The sequence below is a fragment of the Procambarus clarkii genome, chromosome 53 (assembly GCF_040958095.1).
Source record: "Procambarus clarkii isolate CNS0578487 chromosome 53, FALCON_Pclarkii_2.0, whole genome shotgun sequence".
In the NCBI taxonomy this organism is placed as follows: Eukaryota; Metazoa; Arthropoda; class Malacostraca; order Decapoda; family Cambaridae; genus Procambarus; species Procambarus clarkii.
Window position 1 is genome coordinate 7,138,437 of NC_091202.1, and position 21,566 is coordinate 7,160,002.

Consider the following 21,566-nt stretch of genomic DNA (forward strand, 5'->3'; position numbering starts at 1 on the left):
AGAGGGAAGGTAGGGGAGGAGGCAGAGTGGCCCTACTCATGAGAAAGGAATGGAATTTTAAGGAGATGGCTATCCCGGGCTGTGAGGGTTTCAGAGACTACATAGCAAGCACCATGACAATGGAGGACCAAGTATAGTAGTAGCAGTAATATATAACCCTCCACCAAATGACAGAAGACCCAGTCAAGAGTACGAAAACAACAACATGGCAATTAACACTATAATTGAGAGGGCAGCCTCTGCTGCCTGTAGGAATAGATCCCACCTGCTCATCACGGGGGACTTCAATCACGGAAGGATTGATTGGGAGAACAATGAACCGCATGGAGGCGAGGATACGTGGAGAGTCAAACTACTGGAGGTGGTGACTAGAAACTTCTTAACCCAGCATGTCAGAGAACCCACAAGGATGAGAGGAAATGATGAACCAGCGAGACTCGACCTGGTCTTCACCCTGAACGACTCTGACATAAGAGAAATCGGTTTTTGAGGCCCCAGTAGGAATGAGCGACCACAGTGTATTGGTGTTTGAGTACCTGATTGAAGAAGGGTTATTGAACTCGAGGAGGGATGCCGAAACCAAAAGGTTAGCATACCGAAAGGGAAACTATGAGGAGATAAGAAATTCCTAACAGATATTGCTATGGGAAACAGAGCTCAGGGAAAAGACGGCCCAAGATATGATGGACTACATCACGCAAAAATGCATGGACGCAGCAAACAGGTTTGTCCCAGCCCAAAAGGAAAACAGTGAAATGAAGATGAGGAAACCCATGGTTTAATCAGAGATGTAGGCTAGCTAAGCAGCAAAGTATAAGGCATGGAGAAACTATAGGAATAACAGGACACTGGAGAGCAGAGAAAGATACCAGAATGCCAGGAATGAATATGTCAGGATGAGAAGAGAGGCAGAAAGACAATACGAAAATGACATCGCAAGCAAGGCAAAGACTCAGCCTAAATTGCTGCATAGCCACATCAGGAGAAAAACAACAGTAAAGGAACAGGTTATGAAATTAAGGATAGGGGCAGACGGATTCACTACAAACGACAAGGAAGTGTGTGAAGAACTGAATAAGAAATTCCAAGAGGTGTTCACCTTAGAGCAAGGAGAAATCCCAGAGATAAGAGAGGGAATAGCTAACCAGGAACCACTGGAAGAGTTTGAAATTACCATCGGGGAAGTAAGGAAGTGTTTACTAGAGTTGGATGTGACAAAGGCTATAGGCCCAGATGGAATCTCCCCTTGGATACTAAAGGAAGGAGCAGAAGAACTGTGCCTCCCACTCTCCATAGTGTATAACAAATCACTGGCAACAGGGGAACTGCCAGAAATTTGGAAAGCAGCTAACGTAGTCCCGATATACAAGAAAGGGGATAGACAGGAGGCACTGAATTACAGGTCAGTGTCCCTAACCTGCATACCATGCAAGCTGATGGAGAAGATTGTGCGAAGAAAGCTAGTGGAGCACCTGGAGCGAAAGAACTTTGTAACACAGCATCAACATGGATTCAGGGATGGCAGGTCCTGCCTCACAGGGTTACTTGAATTCTATGACCAGGCAGCAAAAATAAGGCAAGAAAGAGAAAGGTGGGCAGACTGCATATTTTTTGATTGTCAGAAAGCCTTTGATACAGTGCCACACAAGAGGCTAGTGAAAAAGCTGGAGATGCAGGCTGGAGTGAAAGAGAAGGTACTCCCTTGGATACAGGAGTACCTAAGCAACAGGAGACAACGAGTCAGTGTGTGGGGTGAGGTCTCAGATTGGCGAGACGTTACAAGTGGAGTCCCGCTGGGGTCAGTCCTTGGACTTATACTGTTTCTGATATATGTAAATGATCTCCCAGAGGGTATAGAATCGTTTCTCTCAATGTTTGCCGATGATGCAAAAATTATGAGGAGGATTGAAACTGAGGACGATAGTAGGAGGCTACAAGATGACCTAGACAGACTGAGTGAATGGGCCAACAAATGGCTGTTGAAGTTCAACCCGAGTAAATGCAAAGTAATGAAACTAGGCAGTGGAAATAGGAGGCCAGACACAGGATACAGAATAGGAGATGAAGTACTTAATGAAACGAACAGAGAGAAGGATCTAGGAGTTGATATCACACCAAACCTGTCTCCTGAAGCCCACATAAAAAGAATAACGTCTGCGGCATATGCGAGGTTGGCTAACATCAGAACAGCGTTCAGGAACCTGTGTAAGGAATCATTCAGAATCTTGTACACCACATATGTAGGACCAATCCTCGAGTATGCGGCCCCAGCATGGAGCCCGTACCTTGTCGGGCGAAGCTGGAAAAAATCCAAAGGTATGCCACTAGACTAGTCCCAGAACTAAGAGGCATGAGTTATGAGGAAAGACTGCGAGAAATGCACCTTACGACACTGGAAGACAGAAGAGTAAGGGGAGACATGATCACAACCTACAAAATCCTCAGAGGAATCGACCGGGTAAACAAGGATAAACTATTCAACACTGGTGGGACGCGAACAAGGGGACACAGGTGGAAACTGAGTACCCACATGAGCCACAGAGACGTTAGAAGGAACTTTTTCAGTGTCAGAGTAGTTAACGGTTGGAATGCATTAGGCAGTGATGTGGTGGAGGCTGACTCCATACACAGTTTTAAATGTAGATATGATAGAGCCCAGAAGGCTCAGGAATCTCTACACCAGTTGATTGACAGTTGGGAGGCGGGACCAAAGAGCCAAAGCTCAACCCCCGCAAGCACAAATAGGTGAGTACACACACACACCAGGAAGCAGCCCGTGACAGCTGACTAACTTCAAGGTACCTATTTACTGCTAGGTAACAGGGGCATTCAGGGTGAAAGAAACTTTACCCATTTGTTTCTGCCTGGTGCGGGAATCGAACCCGTGCCACAGAATTACGAGCCCTGCGCACTATCCACCAGGCTACCAGGCCCCCTAGCCCTCTGTACTGTGTGTTGCTTCCCAGCCGGATGATGCCTCGGTATTAGTTCCTGCGGCTCGCCTGGGTGCGGATGTGGGTGCTGGTGTAGATGTTGACATAAGGAATAAGGGGAGCCTCGCCCCCGCTTCCAGCTATCTCGCCTGAACCGTCCCTGCCCCTGCGGCCCCAGCCCGCCGCGTCTCGGCCGCCCTCGCCTGTTCCGTTCCTGGATACAGTGTCTCCTGTCACTCTGGATGTCTGCGAGGGGCTGTCTTCTGCGGTGTGTGATCCAGTGACCGCATTTTGTGGAAGCTGCGGTTTTCAAGGGCCGTGCTTTGAAGGTTTGCCCATCAGGGAGTTTTGTTGTGATATGGGATGGTGGGGGGGGGGGGACGTGATAGCTTGGACGACCGGCAGCCTGTCTCCAAGCGATCGAGGCAGGTTCTGTGTGTGTCTCCCCTTTATGGTGTGCCTTCGGTGGAGGTGGGAGAGTATGGTGTTCTGGCATCTCCCGCCGTATTTGACGGTGCTGAGGGGTGGGGGGATCTGTGCTGCTTCCTGTGACACTCCCTGCGCCTACTGTTGTTGGCTCCCCATAGTAGGAGGTTAAGAACATAAGAACAAAGGCAACTGCAGAAGGCCCATTGGCCCATACGAGGCAGCTCCTATCTATAACCACTCAATCGCACTCATATACATGTCCAACTCGCGCTTGAAACAATCGAGGAACACCATCTAGATCGTATCTTGTAACTCTATCATCATTACCTAGCCTCAAAACTTTACATTTATCAGCATTAAACTGCATCTGCCAATCTTTTGGCCATTTCAAAACCCTATTTAGATCAACTTGAAGTGATAGTGAGTCTTCTTCCGTGTTAATTTCCCTACCGATTTTTGTATCATCTGCAAATTTGCAGATGTTGCTACTCAAACCTGAATCTAAATCATTTATATATATTATAAACAACAGAGGTCCCAGGACAGAGCCTTGAGGCACTCCACTAACAACATTATCCCACTCTGACTTAACCCCATTTATGCTAACTGTTTCCTTTGGAATAGCCATGCCCTAATTCAACTTAATATAGCACCCCCAATACCATGAGCCTCTATTTTTTTAATCAGTCTTTCATGTGGCACTGTATCAAAAGCTTTGCTAAAGTCAAGGTACACAACATCACAATCCTTACCACTATCAACTGCCTCAACTATGCTGGAATAAAAAGATAGGACATTTGTTAAACATGAACGGCCGTTTGTAAAACCATGTTGTGACTCATTCATTAATTTATGTTTTTCAAGATGAAGACGAATTGTATTTGCAATTATCAATTCAAGTAACTTTCCCACAATAGACGTTAGGCAAATTGGCCGATAGTTTGACGCAAGTGATCTATCTCCTTTCCTAAAAATTGGTACCACATTAGCTACCTTCCATAACTCTGGCACTCTACCTAACTCTATTGATTTATTAAATATGGTAGACAGTGGCTTGGAAAGCTGCTCTTTGCATTCTTTAAGCACCCTGGCAAACACTTCATCCGACCCTGGGGATTTGTTTGGTTTTAGTTTTACTATTTGTTTAATTACGTCCTCCCTGGTAACTGCTAAACTATTCAATCTGTCCTCGTCTCCACCCACATAGACTTGTTCGGCTGAAGGCATATTGTTAAGTTCCTCTTTAGTAAATACAGATATAAATATTTATTAAAAATACTATTCATCTCCTCGTCATTATCCGTTATTTGACCTGTCTCAGTTTTTAATGGACCTATCCTTTCCCTAGTTCAGTTCGATATAACTGAAAAAAACTTTAGGATTTATCTTCGCTTCCCTGCTATGCGAACTTCGTAGTTTCTTTTTGCTTTCCTTATCTCTTTTTTAACATTTCTAACCAGTTGTACGAATTCCTGTTCTAAACTAACTTCCCCATTCATAATCCTTTTGTACCACGCTCTCTTTTTACCTATAAGGTTCTTCAGATCATTTGTTATCCACTTTGGATGTTTAGTATTCGATCTATTCAATTTATATGGTATACTACGTTCCTGGGCTTTGCTTAGAATATTTTTAAATAGATTATATTTTGAATCCACATCGAAATCCCCTTTTACGTCACCTGTCGCTGGGTTCACGTTTAGCCCACACCACATCCCCAAGACATTCCAATCTATTTGACCCAAACAATTTCTTAGGCTATTGAAATCAGCTTTTCGAAAATCAGGCACTTTAACATAATTTTCTCCTACAGATCTATTCCATTCTATGCTAAATCTGATTTCTTTATGATCACTGTTCCCTAGCTCACTCCCTATTTCCATGTCCTTAATTTGTATTTCCCTGTTAGTTAACACTAAATCTAAAATATTATTTCCCCGTGTTGATTCCTTAATATGTTGCGGAAGAAAGCAATCGTCAATTAATTATAGAAAGTCTTCTGCTTCACTATTCGCTGTTTTGTTTACCCAGTTTATTCCACTAAAATTAAAATCACGCATGACATAAATACTGTTAGATCTAGATGCTCTAGATATTTCATCCCATAGATGCTTTGTTTCCATTCTGTCTAAATTTGGTGGCCTATATATATCTCCTATTATAATAATATTTGTTTTTTTCCTTTAATTCTATCCAAATAGTTTCTGTGTGTGACTCAGTTTTGATTCCCTCTTTAAGACTACATTTCAAATTGTCCCTAACATATATGGCTACTCCACCTCCTCGTCTAATATATCTATCTGCGTGAAATAGTTTAAATCCATTTATTTGATATTCAGCTAATAGTTCTCTATTTTCTACATTCATCCACGTTTCGGTAAGTGCAACAATATCTATTTTTTCTGTGCAGACAAGAGTATTTAACTCGTTTATTTTGTTTCTTAAACTTCTACTGTTAGTGTAATATACCCTAAGTGAATTGTTATTTTGAGGCCCTTCTCTTTCCCTGATCATTTTGTCAATTTGTTTCTCCAACAAACATATTTTTATTACCGCCTTCCTCCCTATCAATTCACTATCTACTAACAGTTTAAACCCAAACAAATGCCTCTAACCACTGGTTCCAACGAGTTCGCAACAGCAACACCCTCAGCCCTCGATAGATGCACCCCATCACGAACATACGTTTCATTTCTTCCATAGAAGTGTTCCCAGTTGTCTATGAAAGATGTTGCATTTGATTTGCAATATCTTTCAGGCCGGCAATTAACACCAAGTGCCCTCAACAACCATTCATTCCCAACGCTCTTTCTTGGAAGAATGCCACATATGATCGGGATTCCTCCCTTGCTCCTAACTAATTCTATGGCTTTGTTAAATTTCTTTATCAGTTCCTCAATCCTAACTCGTCCAACATCATTACCCCCTGCACTAATACAAATAATGGGTTTATTCCCATTTCCCGTCATAATATCTTCCATGTTGTAAACAATATCTCCAATTCCAGCTCCCTGATAGCAGACCCTTAACCTGTTCCCTCTATCTCTGGCACAAAACGTCCTGTCTAAATACTTCCCCATGGGAATCTCCCACAACCAAAATTCGCTTCAGTACCTCCTTAACTTTTTGAGCACCCCTGAGGGGCCCGCGCTCCACCGCTCCTCGCTGATTTCCGTTCCGAGTGAACTGCAGGCTCACCACAGCACTCGTCCTCCAACACGGCAAATGAATGTTGTTACTTGTGCCCAGTGGCGGGGGTCCATGCGTGCCTGCGTCCTCTTTGGAACCCCCCAGTACGAAGCCCAGTCAGGACCCCTAGTGTGAAATTCAGTACGAAACCCAGTGCGAATCCCAGTGTAAACCCCCCCTAGTGCAGAACCCCCCCTCTGTGGTCATTAAGTGATATAAACATAAAAGTAAAATGAACAGTAGGTTGTTACTGGCTACACTACAATCTCCAGAACGCCATTACCACAAAACCACATCACTTCGTCATTATTGAACACCATTACAGTGCACTGGCCCACCAAGAGGTCTAACAAGTCTTAACAAAGATACAAGACTGAGCATCAGGTCTGCATTACAACAAAATAAAGAGGAAGGCGAGTGTTAGTAGATGTTACGAATCCATATATTTGATTCTAACGATTATCATGATAAATATGTATGTCCATTATTTCTTTCCTCAGTTATTTAAATAAAACATTGTATCCAGATGTGTTCCAGTATATATATGTTTGATTTAAATATAGCATGCTGTAGTGTGCCTGTATTTAATATTTTGTTAATGATATTCCAGGTTCATTCCTGTGGGGGAAGACCTTGGCGTCTCATGGAGGGATGACCATATCTGAGATGTTCCAGTATGCGTGCAGTGTATCAACCTAGCGTCACTGATTCACCCCTGTAATTATTCCTGGTTATTGATTGTACTTAATTTCTTATTTACACCTTAGCATTGTTATAGGCATATAAGTTAGTTATAATTATGTTCTTAAGAATTACTCTCTGATAGCACAGTATCTAGAGGTTTCTTGTGGGTTTTAGTTGGTACTTTGTAGACGCCATGCCGTGCATGCTCCAGCAACGCCAGTCCCGTGGACATGTTTTGAGATAAGTCTGTGGTAATTGTTTATTGTTTAGTAACATAGCTAATTTCCTGGTTAGACCATTATGTGCATATTCATCTATCCATTTAAATTGTAAAGTAGTGATCATTACTTATGTAATATTGTGTTATTGTATTCTGGTGCATTAATATTTCTGGCTGCCTGTATTTCCATTTATATATTTGTATGTTCTTTGTTACCCTTACTTTAAGTATATTGCTTTGTTGAGTAAGCAGTTGAGTTATTTACCCTAGAGACTTTTAGTAGTCAAGGCCGTATTATTATATATTTTTTTAACAACTGCAACAGAGGAACCATACCCAGAGGTCAAGGGTCGTAACAGTGAGGTAGAAGGAAAGATTTGGATCCATATTTTCTTGCACATCCTTGCCATTATCAACCTTTCCTTAGCAAATTCGATATATCTTAGGCTTATGAGCCCACTTTTGTAAGTAAAAGCCAACTAATTAAAAATAATTAGCTAGGTTAACTAATGCTTACTATTATAAAGCATTTGTTTAAAGATAAAGTTATATATTTTGCAATAAATACATTCACATCAATAAAGAATAGCAGTAACCATTCTTGCCATTGTTTAAATGAAATAATGTGACAAAAAAGCAGAACTATAAGGTTACATCAAAATCTAAATAAATAAATGGCACGAGTGCATACAGACGATGAGCCACAATAATATGGATGAAATATATAATGACCGAACCATACACCAGAAGATGTGGAGCGACGACGTTTGGTTCATCCTGGACTATTATCAAGTCGACTGTGATAGTCGATATGGTAATGGTCCAGGATATACCGAAACGTCATCGTTACCTTATGTCGCAAAAAAAGACACCATTTACTAATCTTCAATATAATATAAAGATAATATTGCTCCTGATTTTGTACTAACAAATTAACACAAAGTATTTATTTAATCATTCAAATAAAATTTGAATTGTGGAGTTTTCCCCCACAAGAAAACGAGAATATAATTGCCACATCACCAAAATTAAATTCACCAGCTAATAATATTTTGAATTCTTCTTAAAACGTTAGTCTCTGGACTGTAAACATAAAAAAAGATGTTTACAAAAACATCCCTGGAACGAACTTAATTATCAGTATTAAATCAAATTAAATATAAATCCTCTTTCCACTTCTTGGTAAAAACGTATCTGGAGAAAATGCCGATGCGGGAGGGAGAGTAGCCATTTTTAATTCCAAAAGGTAAAACATGTGTTGACCTCTCGAGTATTTGTGAGCTACAAGTTATTCTCGAGGAGTTGGACAGCACAAATCGACACCATCGTATCCAGGGAAGATATTGTACCCGTACAGTATTTCTACATGGTTTAGAGCTCTATTCACTGTAATATGCTGTTACGGTTATGCTGTATGGACGAAAAAAAACAAGGGTAAACAATAATTTCATCCTGCATTTCAGAATATTATATACATGTAAACTGAACTATTAATGTGTAGCAAATTTTACAGTGTAAAACTCGTTGGCAGGAAAATTGAGAAATGGAGTTACTATTGTGGAGTTACTCTAAGATCGGAAACCACGTGACCAATCTTGTCGCACCCTGCACATAACGATGCCATGAGCACAAGTTCTTTTGTTTGGCTGGCTACTCACGTGTTCTATGCCGATACAGAATGTTGAAGCCTTCTAGTGAGATAGATATAATTTAATTTACTAATTATTGAAGTTTAACAACTAAATATCCCTCTTTAATAGTGAATTTCCAACAATCAATAAATTTCGATTTGGTGGGCTATATAATTAATAAACCCCCAACTTGTGTAGAAAGCTACTTGTGGGAAAATGAAACACACAGGCCACTTTAATCTCATACAATCCTCATTAATATCATACAGTCCCTTTATAATCATACTTTCCACTGTCGAAGTAAATAAATTAATGTAAGAAATATATTAAGAAATTAATTATAAATAGTATATTATAAATTATTAAATAAATTATTTAAAAATTGCAATTAAAATAAATAAATAAATAAATCCCACAAGTCAGTTCTCCCCACACCTCATCTTCTGGTGTGTGGTTTGGTCATCACGACAATAGTACATGCTGCATTATAATTGTGCTTAATCTTACTACTTAATACTGGAAGTTATTCACTTCAGGCAGGTAAATGAAGACAACATCATACCTGGTTAGATCTCCCTTATAGTAAACTCCACTAAGAAGCCAACCTGTCCTAATAGAGCATCCTAATTGACGCATACTTTACCTAAGACCAAAAATTGGCACATTAGAAAATGGTAGCGGATTGTGAAATTAACATACAGTCCCGTTTTGTGTTTTAAGTCCTCTGGTAGATTACGACAAGGCATTTTAGTACGACAGTTTCTTGATGCTGGGAAACCTTAGGGAAACGGGTTGACAGGTCCAGGACGACAGTAACCCCCACATACCAAGAACAGAAAGAGAGGGACAGGAAGACAGTTACATCCACGTTGTCAAGAACAGAAAGACAGAGATAGGAGGACAGTAACCTCGACGTGCGAAGATCAGAAAGACAGGAACAGTAAGAGAGTAACCTCCAGGTACCAAGAACAGAAAGACAGTGACAAGAAGACATTAACCTTCTGTGAGAGGAAGCATTTACCAGCTAGCTTCTAGACTGTTGTAGAGTGCAAATCGTTACTCTGCACCCTGAAAGCGAGTGCACAGTCGTGCACTCCTTTTAGACTCCATAATTCGTCCACGAATCATATCTTGTTTGGTGTCTATGTGCAGCCTAGGTCCAGACCTGTCCCTTGAGACTACAGTGGTCGCTGTAGCTACTGTGTGAGAGGAGGTACAGCCAGGAGCATGTTGTACATGAAAATGAGTAAGTGAGATGCAGGCAGGACCTTGCGGTCATAAGCCAACGGTTCCTAGCTGGTGTCCACCACCCGGTGGAGTGACGTGACGTCATCACAGGCATCCCGTGACTGAAGGTCACATTGGGATTTGTAGCAGCTCCAGTAGGACGACTTGGCGCCTTCTATTGCGATTGGTGGATTCAAGACAAAGGGGAAGCAGCATGCTCCAATCTGTCATTAACGTGTCACTTACAAACATTAATGTAACGTCAATATTGTTTTTTGTATTAGATATATATATTAGATTATATATAACCTGATATACACAGGTTATATATAAGTATCTGCATGTTTTGTTAATCAAAACGAACAACTAGTTGATATTGCGAATCAAAAAGCAACAAGGAGTGGCCAGCCAGCCTCTCGCTGCCACTCCCTCCCTCAATGACTCCTCACTCGCTCACATTTTCCTCCCACCATACTGTTTTTGCTTTTATTCACTATATACAGATGTTACATATAAGTATCTTCATGTTCTGCAGGTGCAGTCACAGTGAGAGGTTGTGTTAGCTAAAGCTCCGATTGGAGTATCATTATTATTGCAATAATGGAAGGATTAGTGAAGGATCTGGTGAGTCTGGTTGGAGCTCTGAGAGCAGAGATGGATTCCCTGCGGGAGGAGGTACGACGGCTGAGACTTCGGGAGGAAACGAAGGAGGAGACCAGTGTTGACGGGACCTCATCGTGGAGAGCCGTTAAGGACAGGGGTCTTAAGAAGACCTTGACAAGGCCGCCTACAGACGCCCTAAGGTCAGCAAATTCATTTGCCGTGTTGGAGAACGAGTGCTGTGGTGAGCCTGCAGTTCACTCGGAACGGAAATCAGCGAGGAGCGGCGGAGCACAGGCCTCTCAGGCTGCTCAGAAAGTAAAGGAGGTACCGAAGCGAATTTTGGTTGTGGGAGATTCCCAGGTGAAGTATTTAGACAGAACGTTTTGTGCCAGAGATAGGGGGAACAGATTAAGGGTTTGCTATCCGAAAGCTGGAATTGGTGATATTGTTGGAAACATGAATGATATTATGACTGGAAATGGGAACAAACCCATTATTTGTATTAGTGCAGGGGGTAATGATGTTGGACGAGTTAGGATTGAGGAATTAATACAGAGATTCAGGACAGCCATTGAATTAGTTAGGAGCAAGGGAGGAATCCCGATCATATATGGCATTCTTCCAAGAAAGGGAGTGGGTAATGAATGGATGTCGAGGGCACTTGGTGTCAATTGCCGGCTGGAGAGATATTGCAAATCAAATGCAATATCTTTCATAGACAACTGGGAACACTTCTATGGAAGAAATGAAATGTATGCTCGTGATGGGGTGCATCTATCGAGGGCTGGGATTGTTGCTGTTGCGAACTCGTTGGAACCAGTGGTTAGAGGTGTTTGTTTGGGTTTAAACTGTTAGTAGATAGTGGTATGGGAATTGATTTGGAGGAAGGAGGTAATAAAAGTATGAGTTCGTGGGAGAAAAGAATTGGCAAAATGATCAGGGAAAGAAAAGGGCCTCAAAATAACAATTCACTTAGGGTATATTACACTAACAGTAGAAGTCTAAGAAATAAAATTAACGAATTAAATACTCTTGTCTGCACAGAAAAAAATAGATATTATTGCACTTACCGAAACGTGGATGAATGTAGAAAATAGAGAACTATTAGCTGAATATCAAATAAATGGATTTAAACTATTTCACACAGATAGATATATTAGACGAGGAGGGGGAGTAGCCATTTATGTTAGGGACAATTTGAAATGTAGTCTCAAAGAGGGAATCAAAACTGAGCCACACACAGAAACTATTTGGATAGAATTAAAGGAAAAAGCAAATAATATTATAATAGGAGTTACATATAGGCCACCAAATTTAGACAGAATGGAAGCAAAGCATCTATGGGATGAAATATCTAGAACATCTAGGTCTAACATTATTTATGTCATGGGTGACTTTAACTTTAGTGGAATAAACTGGTTGAACAAAACAGCGAATAGTGAAGCAGAAGATTTTCTAGAATTAATTGACGATTGCTTTCTTACGCAACACATTAAGAAACCAACGCGGGAAAATAATATTTTAGATTTAGTGTTAACTAACAGGAAAACACAAATTAATGACATCGAAATAGGGAGTGAGCTAGGGAACAGTGATCACAAAGAAATCAGATTTAGCATAGAATGGAATAGACCTGTAGGAGAAAAGTCTGTTAAAGTGCCAGATTTTCGAAAAGCTGATTTTAATAGCCCAAGAAATTTTTTGGGTCAAATAGATTGGGAAGTCTTGGGTATGGGGTGTGGGCCGGTCTTGGAGCGAGACATGAACCCAGCGACAGGTGACGTAAAAGGGGATTTTGATGTGGATTTAATATATAACTTATTTAAAATATTCTAAACAAAGCACAGAAACGTAGTATACCATACAAATTGAATAGATCGAATACTAATGACCCAAAGTGGATAACAAATAATTTAAAGAACCTTATAGGTAAAAAGAGAGCTTGGTACAAAAGGATTAAGAATGGGGAAGTCAGTTTAGAACAGGAATTCATACAACTGGTTAAAAATGTTAAAAAAGAGATTAGGAAAGCAAAAAGAAACTATGAAGTTCGCATAGCAGAGCAAGCAAAGTTAAATCCTAAAGTTTTTTTTTAGTTATATCGAACTAAGACTAGGGAAAGGATAGGTCCATTAAAATCTGAGACAGGTCAAATAACGGATAATGACAAGGAGATGAGTAGTATTTTTAACAAATATTTTATATCTGTATTTACTAAAGAACTTAACAATATGCCTTCAGCCGAACAAGTCTATGTGGGTGCGGATGAGGACAGGTTGACTAGTTTAGCAGTTACCAGGGAAGATGTAATTAAACAATTAGTAAAACTAAAACCAAACAAATCCCCAAGGCCGGATGAAGTGTTTGCCAAGGGTGCTTAAAGAATGCAAAGAGGAGCTTTCCGAGCCACTGTCTACCATATTTAATAAATCAATAGAGTTAGGCAGAGTGCCAGAGTCATGGAAGGTAGCTAATGTGGTATCAATTTTTAAGAAAGGAGATAGATCACTTGCGTCAAACTTTCGGCCAATTAGCCTAACATCTATTGTGGGAAAGTTACTTGAATCAATAATTGCAAATACAATTCGTCTCCATCTTGAAAAACATAAATTAATAAATGAGTCGCAACATAGTTTTACAAATGGCCGTTCATGTTTAACAAATTTGCTAACTTTTTATTCCAGCATAGTTGAGTCAGTTGATAGTGGTAAGGATTGTGATGTTGTGTACCTTGACTTTAGCAAAGCTTTTGATACAGTACCACATGAAAGACTAATAAAAAAATAGAAGCTCATGGTATTGGGGGTGCTATATTAAGTTGGATTAGGGCATGGCTATATCAAAGGAAACAGAGAGTTAGTATAAATGGGATTAAGTCAGAGAGGGATAATGTTGTTAGTGGAGTACCTCAGGGCTCTGTCCTGGGACCTCTGTTGTTTATAATATATATATAAATTATTTAGATTCAGGTTTGAGTAGCAACATCTGCAAATTTGCAGATGATACAAAAATCGGTAGGGAAATCAACACAAAAGAAGACTCGCTATCACTTCAAGTTGATCTAAATAGGGTTTTAGAATGGTCAAAAGATTGGCAGATGCAGTTTAATGCTGATAAATGTAGAGTTTTGAGGCTGGGTAATGATGATAGAGTTACAAGATACGAGCTAGATGGTGTTGAGATTGCGAAGTCGGATGGCGAAAGGGATCTGGGAGTTATGATTAGTAAGAATTTAAAACAAAAGGATCAATGCATGAATGTTCGTAATAAGGCGAATAGGACACTGGGATTTATTAATCGAAGCGTTAGTAACAAGACACCTGGTGTGGTTCTTCAGCTATATCTTACTCTGGTTAGGGCCCCATTTAGATTATGCAGTTCAGTTTTGGTCGCCGTACTATAGAATGAATATATATTCACTTGAACGTGTCCAGCGTAGGATGACAAAGTTAATTCCCCAAATTAGAAGTCTTTCATATGAAGAAAGATTAATAAAGCTTAAATTGCATTCACTGGAAAGACAAAGAGTTAGGGGTGACATGATAGAAGTTTACAAGTGGATGAATGGATATAACAAAGGGGATATTAATAGGGTATTAAAAGTATCAACTCAAGACAGAACACGAAACAATGGGTATAAATTGGATAAGTTTAGATTTAGGAAAGACTTGGGTAAATACTGGTTCGGTAACAGGGTTGTTGATTTGTGGAACCAATTACCGCGTAACGTGGTGGAGGTGGGGTCCCTCGATTGTTTCAAGCGCGGGTTGGACATGTATATGAGTGGGATTGGGTGGTTATAGATATGAGCTGCCTCGTATGGGCCAATATTACATCTGCAGTTACCTTTGTTCTTATGTTCTTATGACTGTTCATCTAAGGTGGTATAGTGCATAAAGAGCATAGTGGCCACCCTTACACCGCATGACAAGTCAGGAAGATGACGCCATCCCCCTCAACAAAATGGCTTCTCCCAACACTCCTTTTGCTATTATTACACTATATATACACGATATATATAAGTATCCACATTTGTATTCACCATAACGAATCACTCAGTTGGTATGCTGAGTGGCAGTGGCAGTGTGGCTGCCACTTCATCCTCCCTCACCTCACCTGACTCGCCAACATCCACCTCCCACCATACTGTTTTTGCTTTTATTCACTATATATACAGACGTTATATATATATAAGTATCTGCATGTTGTGTTCACCATAGCGATCCACTAAGCTGGTATAGTGAGTTCAGATAGTAAAAGGTGGTCACACAGCAGCAGACAACGCTACCTCCCTCCCCACCAAAATTACTCCTCCCACTACAGCGTTAATTATCACAACAATCCTGCTATTAGTCATTTTTACCACAGTCAGGGGTCTTCTGTAATACTATCATCGCTAAATAATAGCATGTACATATATATTTTGACATTTTTAGGCGATGATGTATGCTTAGACTGCATCAGTAAAGAGGCAAAACAGATTGGGATCAAACTCAACCCCTCAGAGTGAAAGGCCATGCCCATAAAAATAGCGAAGCCCAACATCCAACTCACAGTACAGGGTCAACCAATTGAATGGGTCGACACCTATCAGTATCTAGGAATCATCCTGGACACACACATGAATTTTAATGCTGAGGTCACTTACTTGAGAGAGCGAACTGCGGCCCGAACGGCAATTCTCAGGTCGCTAACCTCCCTTTCTGGAGGAGCCAATCTGCAAGTCCTTCGCACATACTATGTACAGGCAGTCAGATCAGTGATCGATTATGCCGCACCTGCACTCACAAATCTATCACATCAACAGTGAAAAAAGCTTGAAGTTGCCCAAAACAATGCTATGAGAGCCGCACTAGGAGCCCCCATGTGAACCAGGCGTGAAACTCTTAGACTGGAGACGGGTTTGCCCTCTACAAGAAAGAATATCACAAAGGACAGCTACAATTGTCAGTAAGATAATTATTTCTTCTGATCCAATCCCAGTACGGCAGGCCTTGGTGGTTGGACTAGGCCAAACCAATGGAAACTCTTGGGTTGCAAGAGCAGGAAAAGTCCTAAACAGACTACATTTAAAAAAACATGATCCTTGATAGAGAGGGTGATCATCCACCCCCAAATTACACTCCTTCCGCGCCGTGGGAAGAGCCTACTTTCAAAATAGTAATAGAAAGTCTCCCAATGAAAAAGGCTGCCTATGATCCGACAATCCTAAGGCGCATAATAGAAGAGCAAATGTATAGCATAGCAGTAGCAGGAGCCACCCACATCTTCACAGACGGATCGGTGGACACAGAAAATGCGAGTGCTGGCGCTGCTCTTTGCACGACCAGCGTACAGGCATATTGGAGACTGGGAGGACTAGTATCATCAACCCAAACTAAGCTGTTTGCCACACAACAGGCATTCGCATATGTGATTGCACAAAACACTCAAAATGCAATCACACACACAGACTCAAAAGCTGCACTTCAAATACTAGGACAAAAACAGTGGAAAGATAATGTGGAAATAATTACCACCATTTTGTATCTTGGAGCAGTCGCTAAAGGCGAAGGACTCAACATAACTTTAAACTGAATCCCATCCCATATTGGAATCCCATTAAATGAAAAAGCTGATGAAATTGCTAAATTGGCAACTCGTCATGCAGTGATACATAAAACAATTCAACCCAGCCTAGAGAACATAAAAAACATCATCACCAAAAAACTCTCACATCTCAACAAAGCCGACCTACACCAGAGAATAGCTGAAGGTTCGCCATCTGCAATATGGTATCTTCAGGCAACCAAATTAGAAAGGTTAACTATCCCAAAAGGAATCCACAGGGAAATAGCAGTTAGGTTATACAGACTACGTCTAGGTTACAGATGCAACTGGGAGATTGGTGAACCCCGACAGAGAGAGTGTTTCTTCTGCCAAACTGTCACAGAAAAGCCATTACTTCACTATCTTCTGGAATGTGAAGCAACCAATGACCTTAGAAGAGCTTTAAGAGTTCCTGAATCATGCAGTGGCCACCCTGACGCCATCAACACAGCCACTCTCCTGGTCAACAAAGGTGTCCAGCAGCTGGACACCCTCATAAAGACTGTGAAGCAGTATCCTCCCCCGCGATAACAGCTTGATGGTTAAATGCAAACTCAGAATACTGAGAAAAAACAAATTGTACCACTTACGGGCTATTCATGGCCGTGCCACCTCTTGGGTGGCTTAATCTTCATCAATCATCAATCGGCGATGCTATTGTCACAAGCTGAACAGCGGTGCTGTGAGCCCATGCTGCGTGCACCAGCCTTGGTGGCTTACTCAGTAATGAGGTCCTGATACCCCAGGAATTTTTTCCACGATTTAAAAAAAAATGGCGTCTGTTTACAAGAGCCCTGATGAAGGTGAGCTGAACCCTGTGTATCCACGAGCCGTTTAATTTTGCTTAGTACTCTAACATGTCATATGACGTGATGCACAATTTTGGTTAAGTTACTCAACACGTTATATGACATGTTGGGCAGTTTAAGGGTTAAAGAAGGCCTGCTTCTGGATTCGAACCTGATTCATAGCCGCACACATCAAATTAAATTTGGTGTGAGAACTCATGAGATACCCTTAATATTGCACAGCGCAATGGAGGAACTTAATATCCTAGTGGATTAAGATTCCCATTTTGGGGAACCCTAGTGGTTGTTCTCGCCTATCTTCTTATCAACCTTAAAGTAAAAGCTGCCCTGATGTAGTCCTTTCTGTCTAAGGGCATTTGTATTAATGTTCAAAATTCTTAACGAAAAAATCAAAAGAAAACTCTCACACCTCCACGTACCAAGAACAGAAAAACTGGAACCAGAACCAGCGAGGCGATGACTGATGCCCACACCTTGTCGGTCAGAGGAGAGTAAAGACTCTGCCAGTTAGATATGAGCGATGGTGTTGCCATTGTGAACGAAAAAGAATTATGGTGGTAGCTGTATGTGTAATCATACAGCAGTAGGCGCTGTGGCATCTGTACGTGGTTGATAGCAGCCATAAAAGAGGTTCTCTGCGACACCAATCCTGTCACCTGTACATAAGGTTTTTGCAACATTAAATAATAATTTTTGATTAAATATTGTTTTTGAAAATCTTAAAAAATTTAAATATTAAATTAAATAAATTATTTAATTTAGATACTTTAAGTAGTTTATAACTATGTGATTCGTAACAGTAAATAAGTGAATTAAATGGTGGAAATTTTTTTGTGAAATGACAATATGAAAATTATTATTTCACACATTACTTCAAATTATTATTTTTACACATTTTCACAGGCTGAGAAGTGAGTTCTGGCTACTAGGTACGATATACATACATATATATATACATATATATATATATATATATATATATATATATATATATATATATATATATATATATATATATATATATATATATATATATATATATATATATATATATATATATACGTGTTGTCTGCGTATCAATTTTGTAATGTAGGAGACAACACTGTACTTGTAGCTTACGAATGAACAGACCTGGTCCCAAGTGGTCACGGGAAGGACATTATAGGTAAAGTTGAGGGTTTCGGCGATAGTCATGAGCATCTGGACATCACTACCAGAGTACCTGGTCACACCGCCTTGGTCCTCCGTCTCACTCCAAAATGGTTTATATGGCAGAGCTGTCACGTTGACTGTTGCTCTACAAAAGCTGAAAGACCTTTAATTAAAATTTGTTTATATTCAGGCTTATAAACCCCAATATATTGTACTGAGGATGTAATGGATACTATATTGTATTGACCTGTTATATTGAGCTTATAAGCCTCAATATAGCACGTCAATACAATATAGCATCTATTTAACCTGTATGGCACTTTCATATATCTTCCAGTTCTGTTTATTATTAGGAGCTGCCTCGTATGGGCCAATGGGCCTTCAGCAATTACCTTCTTTCTTACATTTCCTTTCCTTCACCTTTTCTTGGTGGTCAGGTGATCTACCCTGGCGGGTATAAATGTCTGATCAAAAATGTTTCCACCTCGATTCTACTTTGCTCTGGTGAAGGCGATGTAGCCGAAAAGGCGTTAAGCATTCACTATTTTGAATATGTGGTTTTTCCACACACACACAAACACACACACACACACACACACACACACACACACACACACACACACACACACACACACACACACACACACACACACACACACACACACACACACACACACACACACACACACATATACATACATATATATATATATATATATATATATATATATATATATATATATATATATATATATATATATATATATATATATATATATATATATATATATGTCGTACCTAGTAGCCAGAACGCACTTCTCAGCCTACTATGCAAGGCCCAATTTGCCTAATAAGTCATGTTTTCATGAATTAATTGTTTTTCGACAACCTAACCTACCTAACCTAACCTAACCTAACTTTTTCGGCTACCTAACCTAACCTATAAAGATAGGTTAGGTTAGGTTAGGTAGGGTTGGTTAGGTTCGGTCATATATCTACGTTTATTTTAACTCCAATAAAAAAAATTGACATCATACATAATGAAATGGGTAGCTTTATCATTTCATGAGAAAAAAATTAGAGAAAATATATTAATTCAGGAAAACTTGGCTTATTAGGCAAATCGGGCCTTGCATAGTAGGCCGAAAAGTGCATTCTGGCTACTAAGTACGGCATATATATATATATATATATATATATATATATATATATATATATATATATATATGTCGTACCTAGTAGCCAGAACTCACTTCTCAGCCTACTATTCAAGGCCCGATTTGCCTAATAAGCCAAGTTTTCCTGAATTAATATATTTACTATAATTTTTTTCTTATGAAATGATAAAGCAACCCTTTTCTCTATGTATGAGGTCAATTTTTTTTTATTGGAGTTAAAATTAACGTAGATATATGACCGAACCTAACCAACCCTACCTAACCTAACCTAACCTATATTTATAGGTAAGGTTAGGTTAGGTAGCCAAAAAAAGCTAGGTTAGGTTAGGTTAGGTAGGTTAGGTAGACGAAAAAACATTAATTCATGAAAACTTGGCTTATTAGGCAAATCGGGCCTTGAATAGTAGGCTGAGAAGTGCGTTCTGGCTATTAGGTACGACATATATATATATATATATATATATATATATATATATATATATATATATATATATATATATATATATATATATATATATATATATATATATATGTCGTACCTAGTAGCCAGAACGCACTTCTCAGCCTACTATGCAAGGCCCGATTTGCCTAATAAGCCAAGTTTTCATGAATTAATGTTTTTTCGACTACCTAACCTACCTAACCTAACCTAACCTAACTTTTTATGCTACCTAACCTAACCTAACATATAAAGATAAGTTAAGTTAGGTTAGGTAGGGTTGGTTAGGTTCGGTCATATATTTACGTTAATTTTAACTCCAATAAAAAAAATTGACCTCATACATAATGAAATGGGTAGCTTTATCATTTCATAAGAAAAAAATTAGAGAAAATACATTAATTCAGGAAAACTTGGCTTATTAGGCAAATCGGGCCTTGCATAGTAGGCTGAAAAGTGCGTTCTGGCTACTAGGTACGACATATATATATATATATATATATATATATATATATATATATATATATATATATATATATATATATATATATATATATATATGTCGTACCTAGTAGCCAGAACGCACTTCTCAGCCTACTATGCAAGGCCCAATTTGCCTAATAAGTCATGTTTTCATGAATTAATTGTTTTTCGACAACCTAACCTACCTAACCTAACCTAACCTAACTTTTTCGGCTACCTAACCTAACCTATAAAGATAGGTTAGGTTAGGTTAGGTAGGGTTGGTTAGGTTCGGTCATATATCTACGTTTATTTTAACTCCAATAAAAAAAATTGACATCATACATAATGAAATGGGTAGCTTTATCATTTCATGAGAAAAAAATTAGAGAAAATATATTAATTCAGGAAAACTTGGCTTATTAGGCAAATCGGGCCTTGCATAGTAGGCCGAAAAGTGCATTCTGGCTACTAAGTACGGCATATATATATATATATATATATATATATATATATATATATATATATATATATATGTCGTACCTAGTAGCCAGAACTCACTTCTCAGCCTACTATTCAAGGCCCGATTTGCCTAATAAGCCAAGTTTTCCTGAATTAATATATTTACTATAATTTTTTTCTTATGAAATGATAAAGCAACCCTTTTCTCTATGTATGAGGTCAATTTTTTTTTATTGGAGTTAAAATTAACGTAGATATATGACCGAACCTAACCAACCCTACCTAACCTAACCTAACCTATATTTATAGGTAAGGTTAGGTTAGGTAGCCAAAAAAAGCTAGGTTAGGTTAGGTTAGGTAGGTTAGGTAGACGAAAAAACATTAATTCATGAAAACTTGGCTTATTAGGCAAATCGGGCCTTGAATAGTAGGCTGAGAAGTGCGTTCTGGCTATTAGGTACGACATATATATATATATATATATATATATATATATATATATATATATATATATATATATATATATATATATATATATATATATATATATGTCGTACCT

At 39.3% G+C, this 21,566-nt stretch overlaps 1 protein-coding gene across 1 annotated transcript in view; it reads right to left on the reverse strand.

Annotated features, from left to right (window-relative positions):
• The window catches only part of LOC123752126 (uncharacterized), a 70,256-nt gene that overhangs the window by 35,540 nt on the left and 13,150 nt on the right, over positions 1 to 21,566 (reverse strand). The window contains exons 3-4 of the mRNA XM_069304698.1: positions 18,446 to 18,620; positions 17,724 to 17,970 (exon numbers count right to left, since the gene is read on the reverse strand). Of these exons, the coding sequence (XP_069160799.1) occupies positions 17,724 to 17,970; positions 18,446 to 18,620 (422 nt within the window). The remainder of the gene's footprint in view (positions 1 to 17,723; positions 17,971 to 18,445; positions 18,621 to 21,566) is intronic.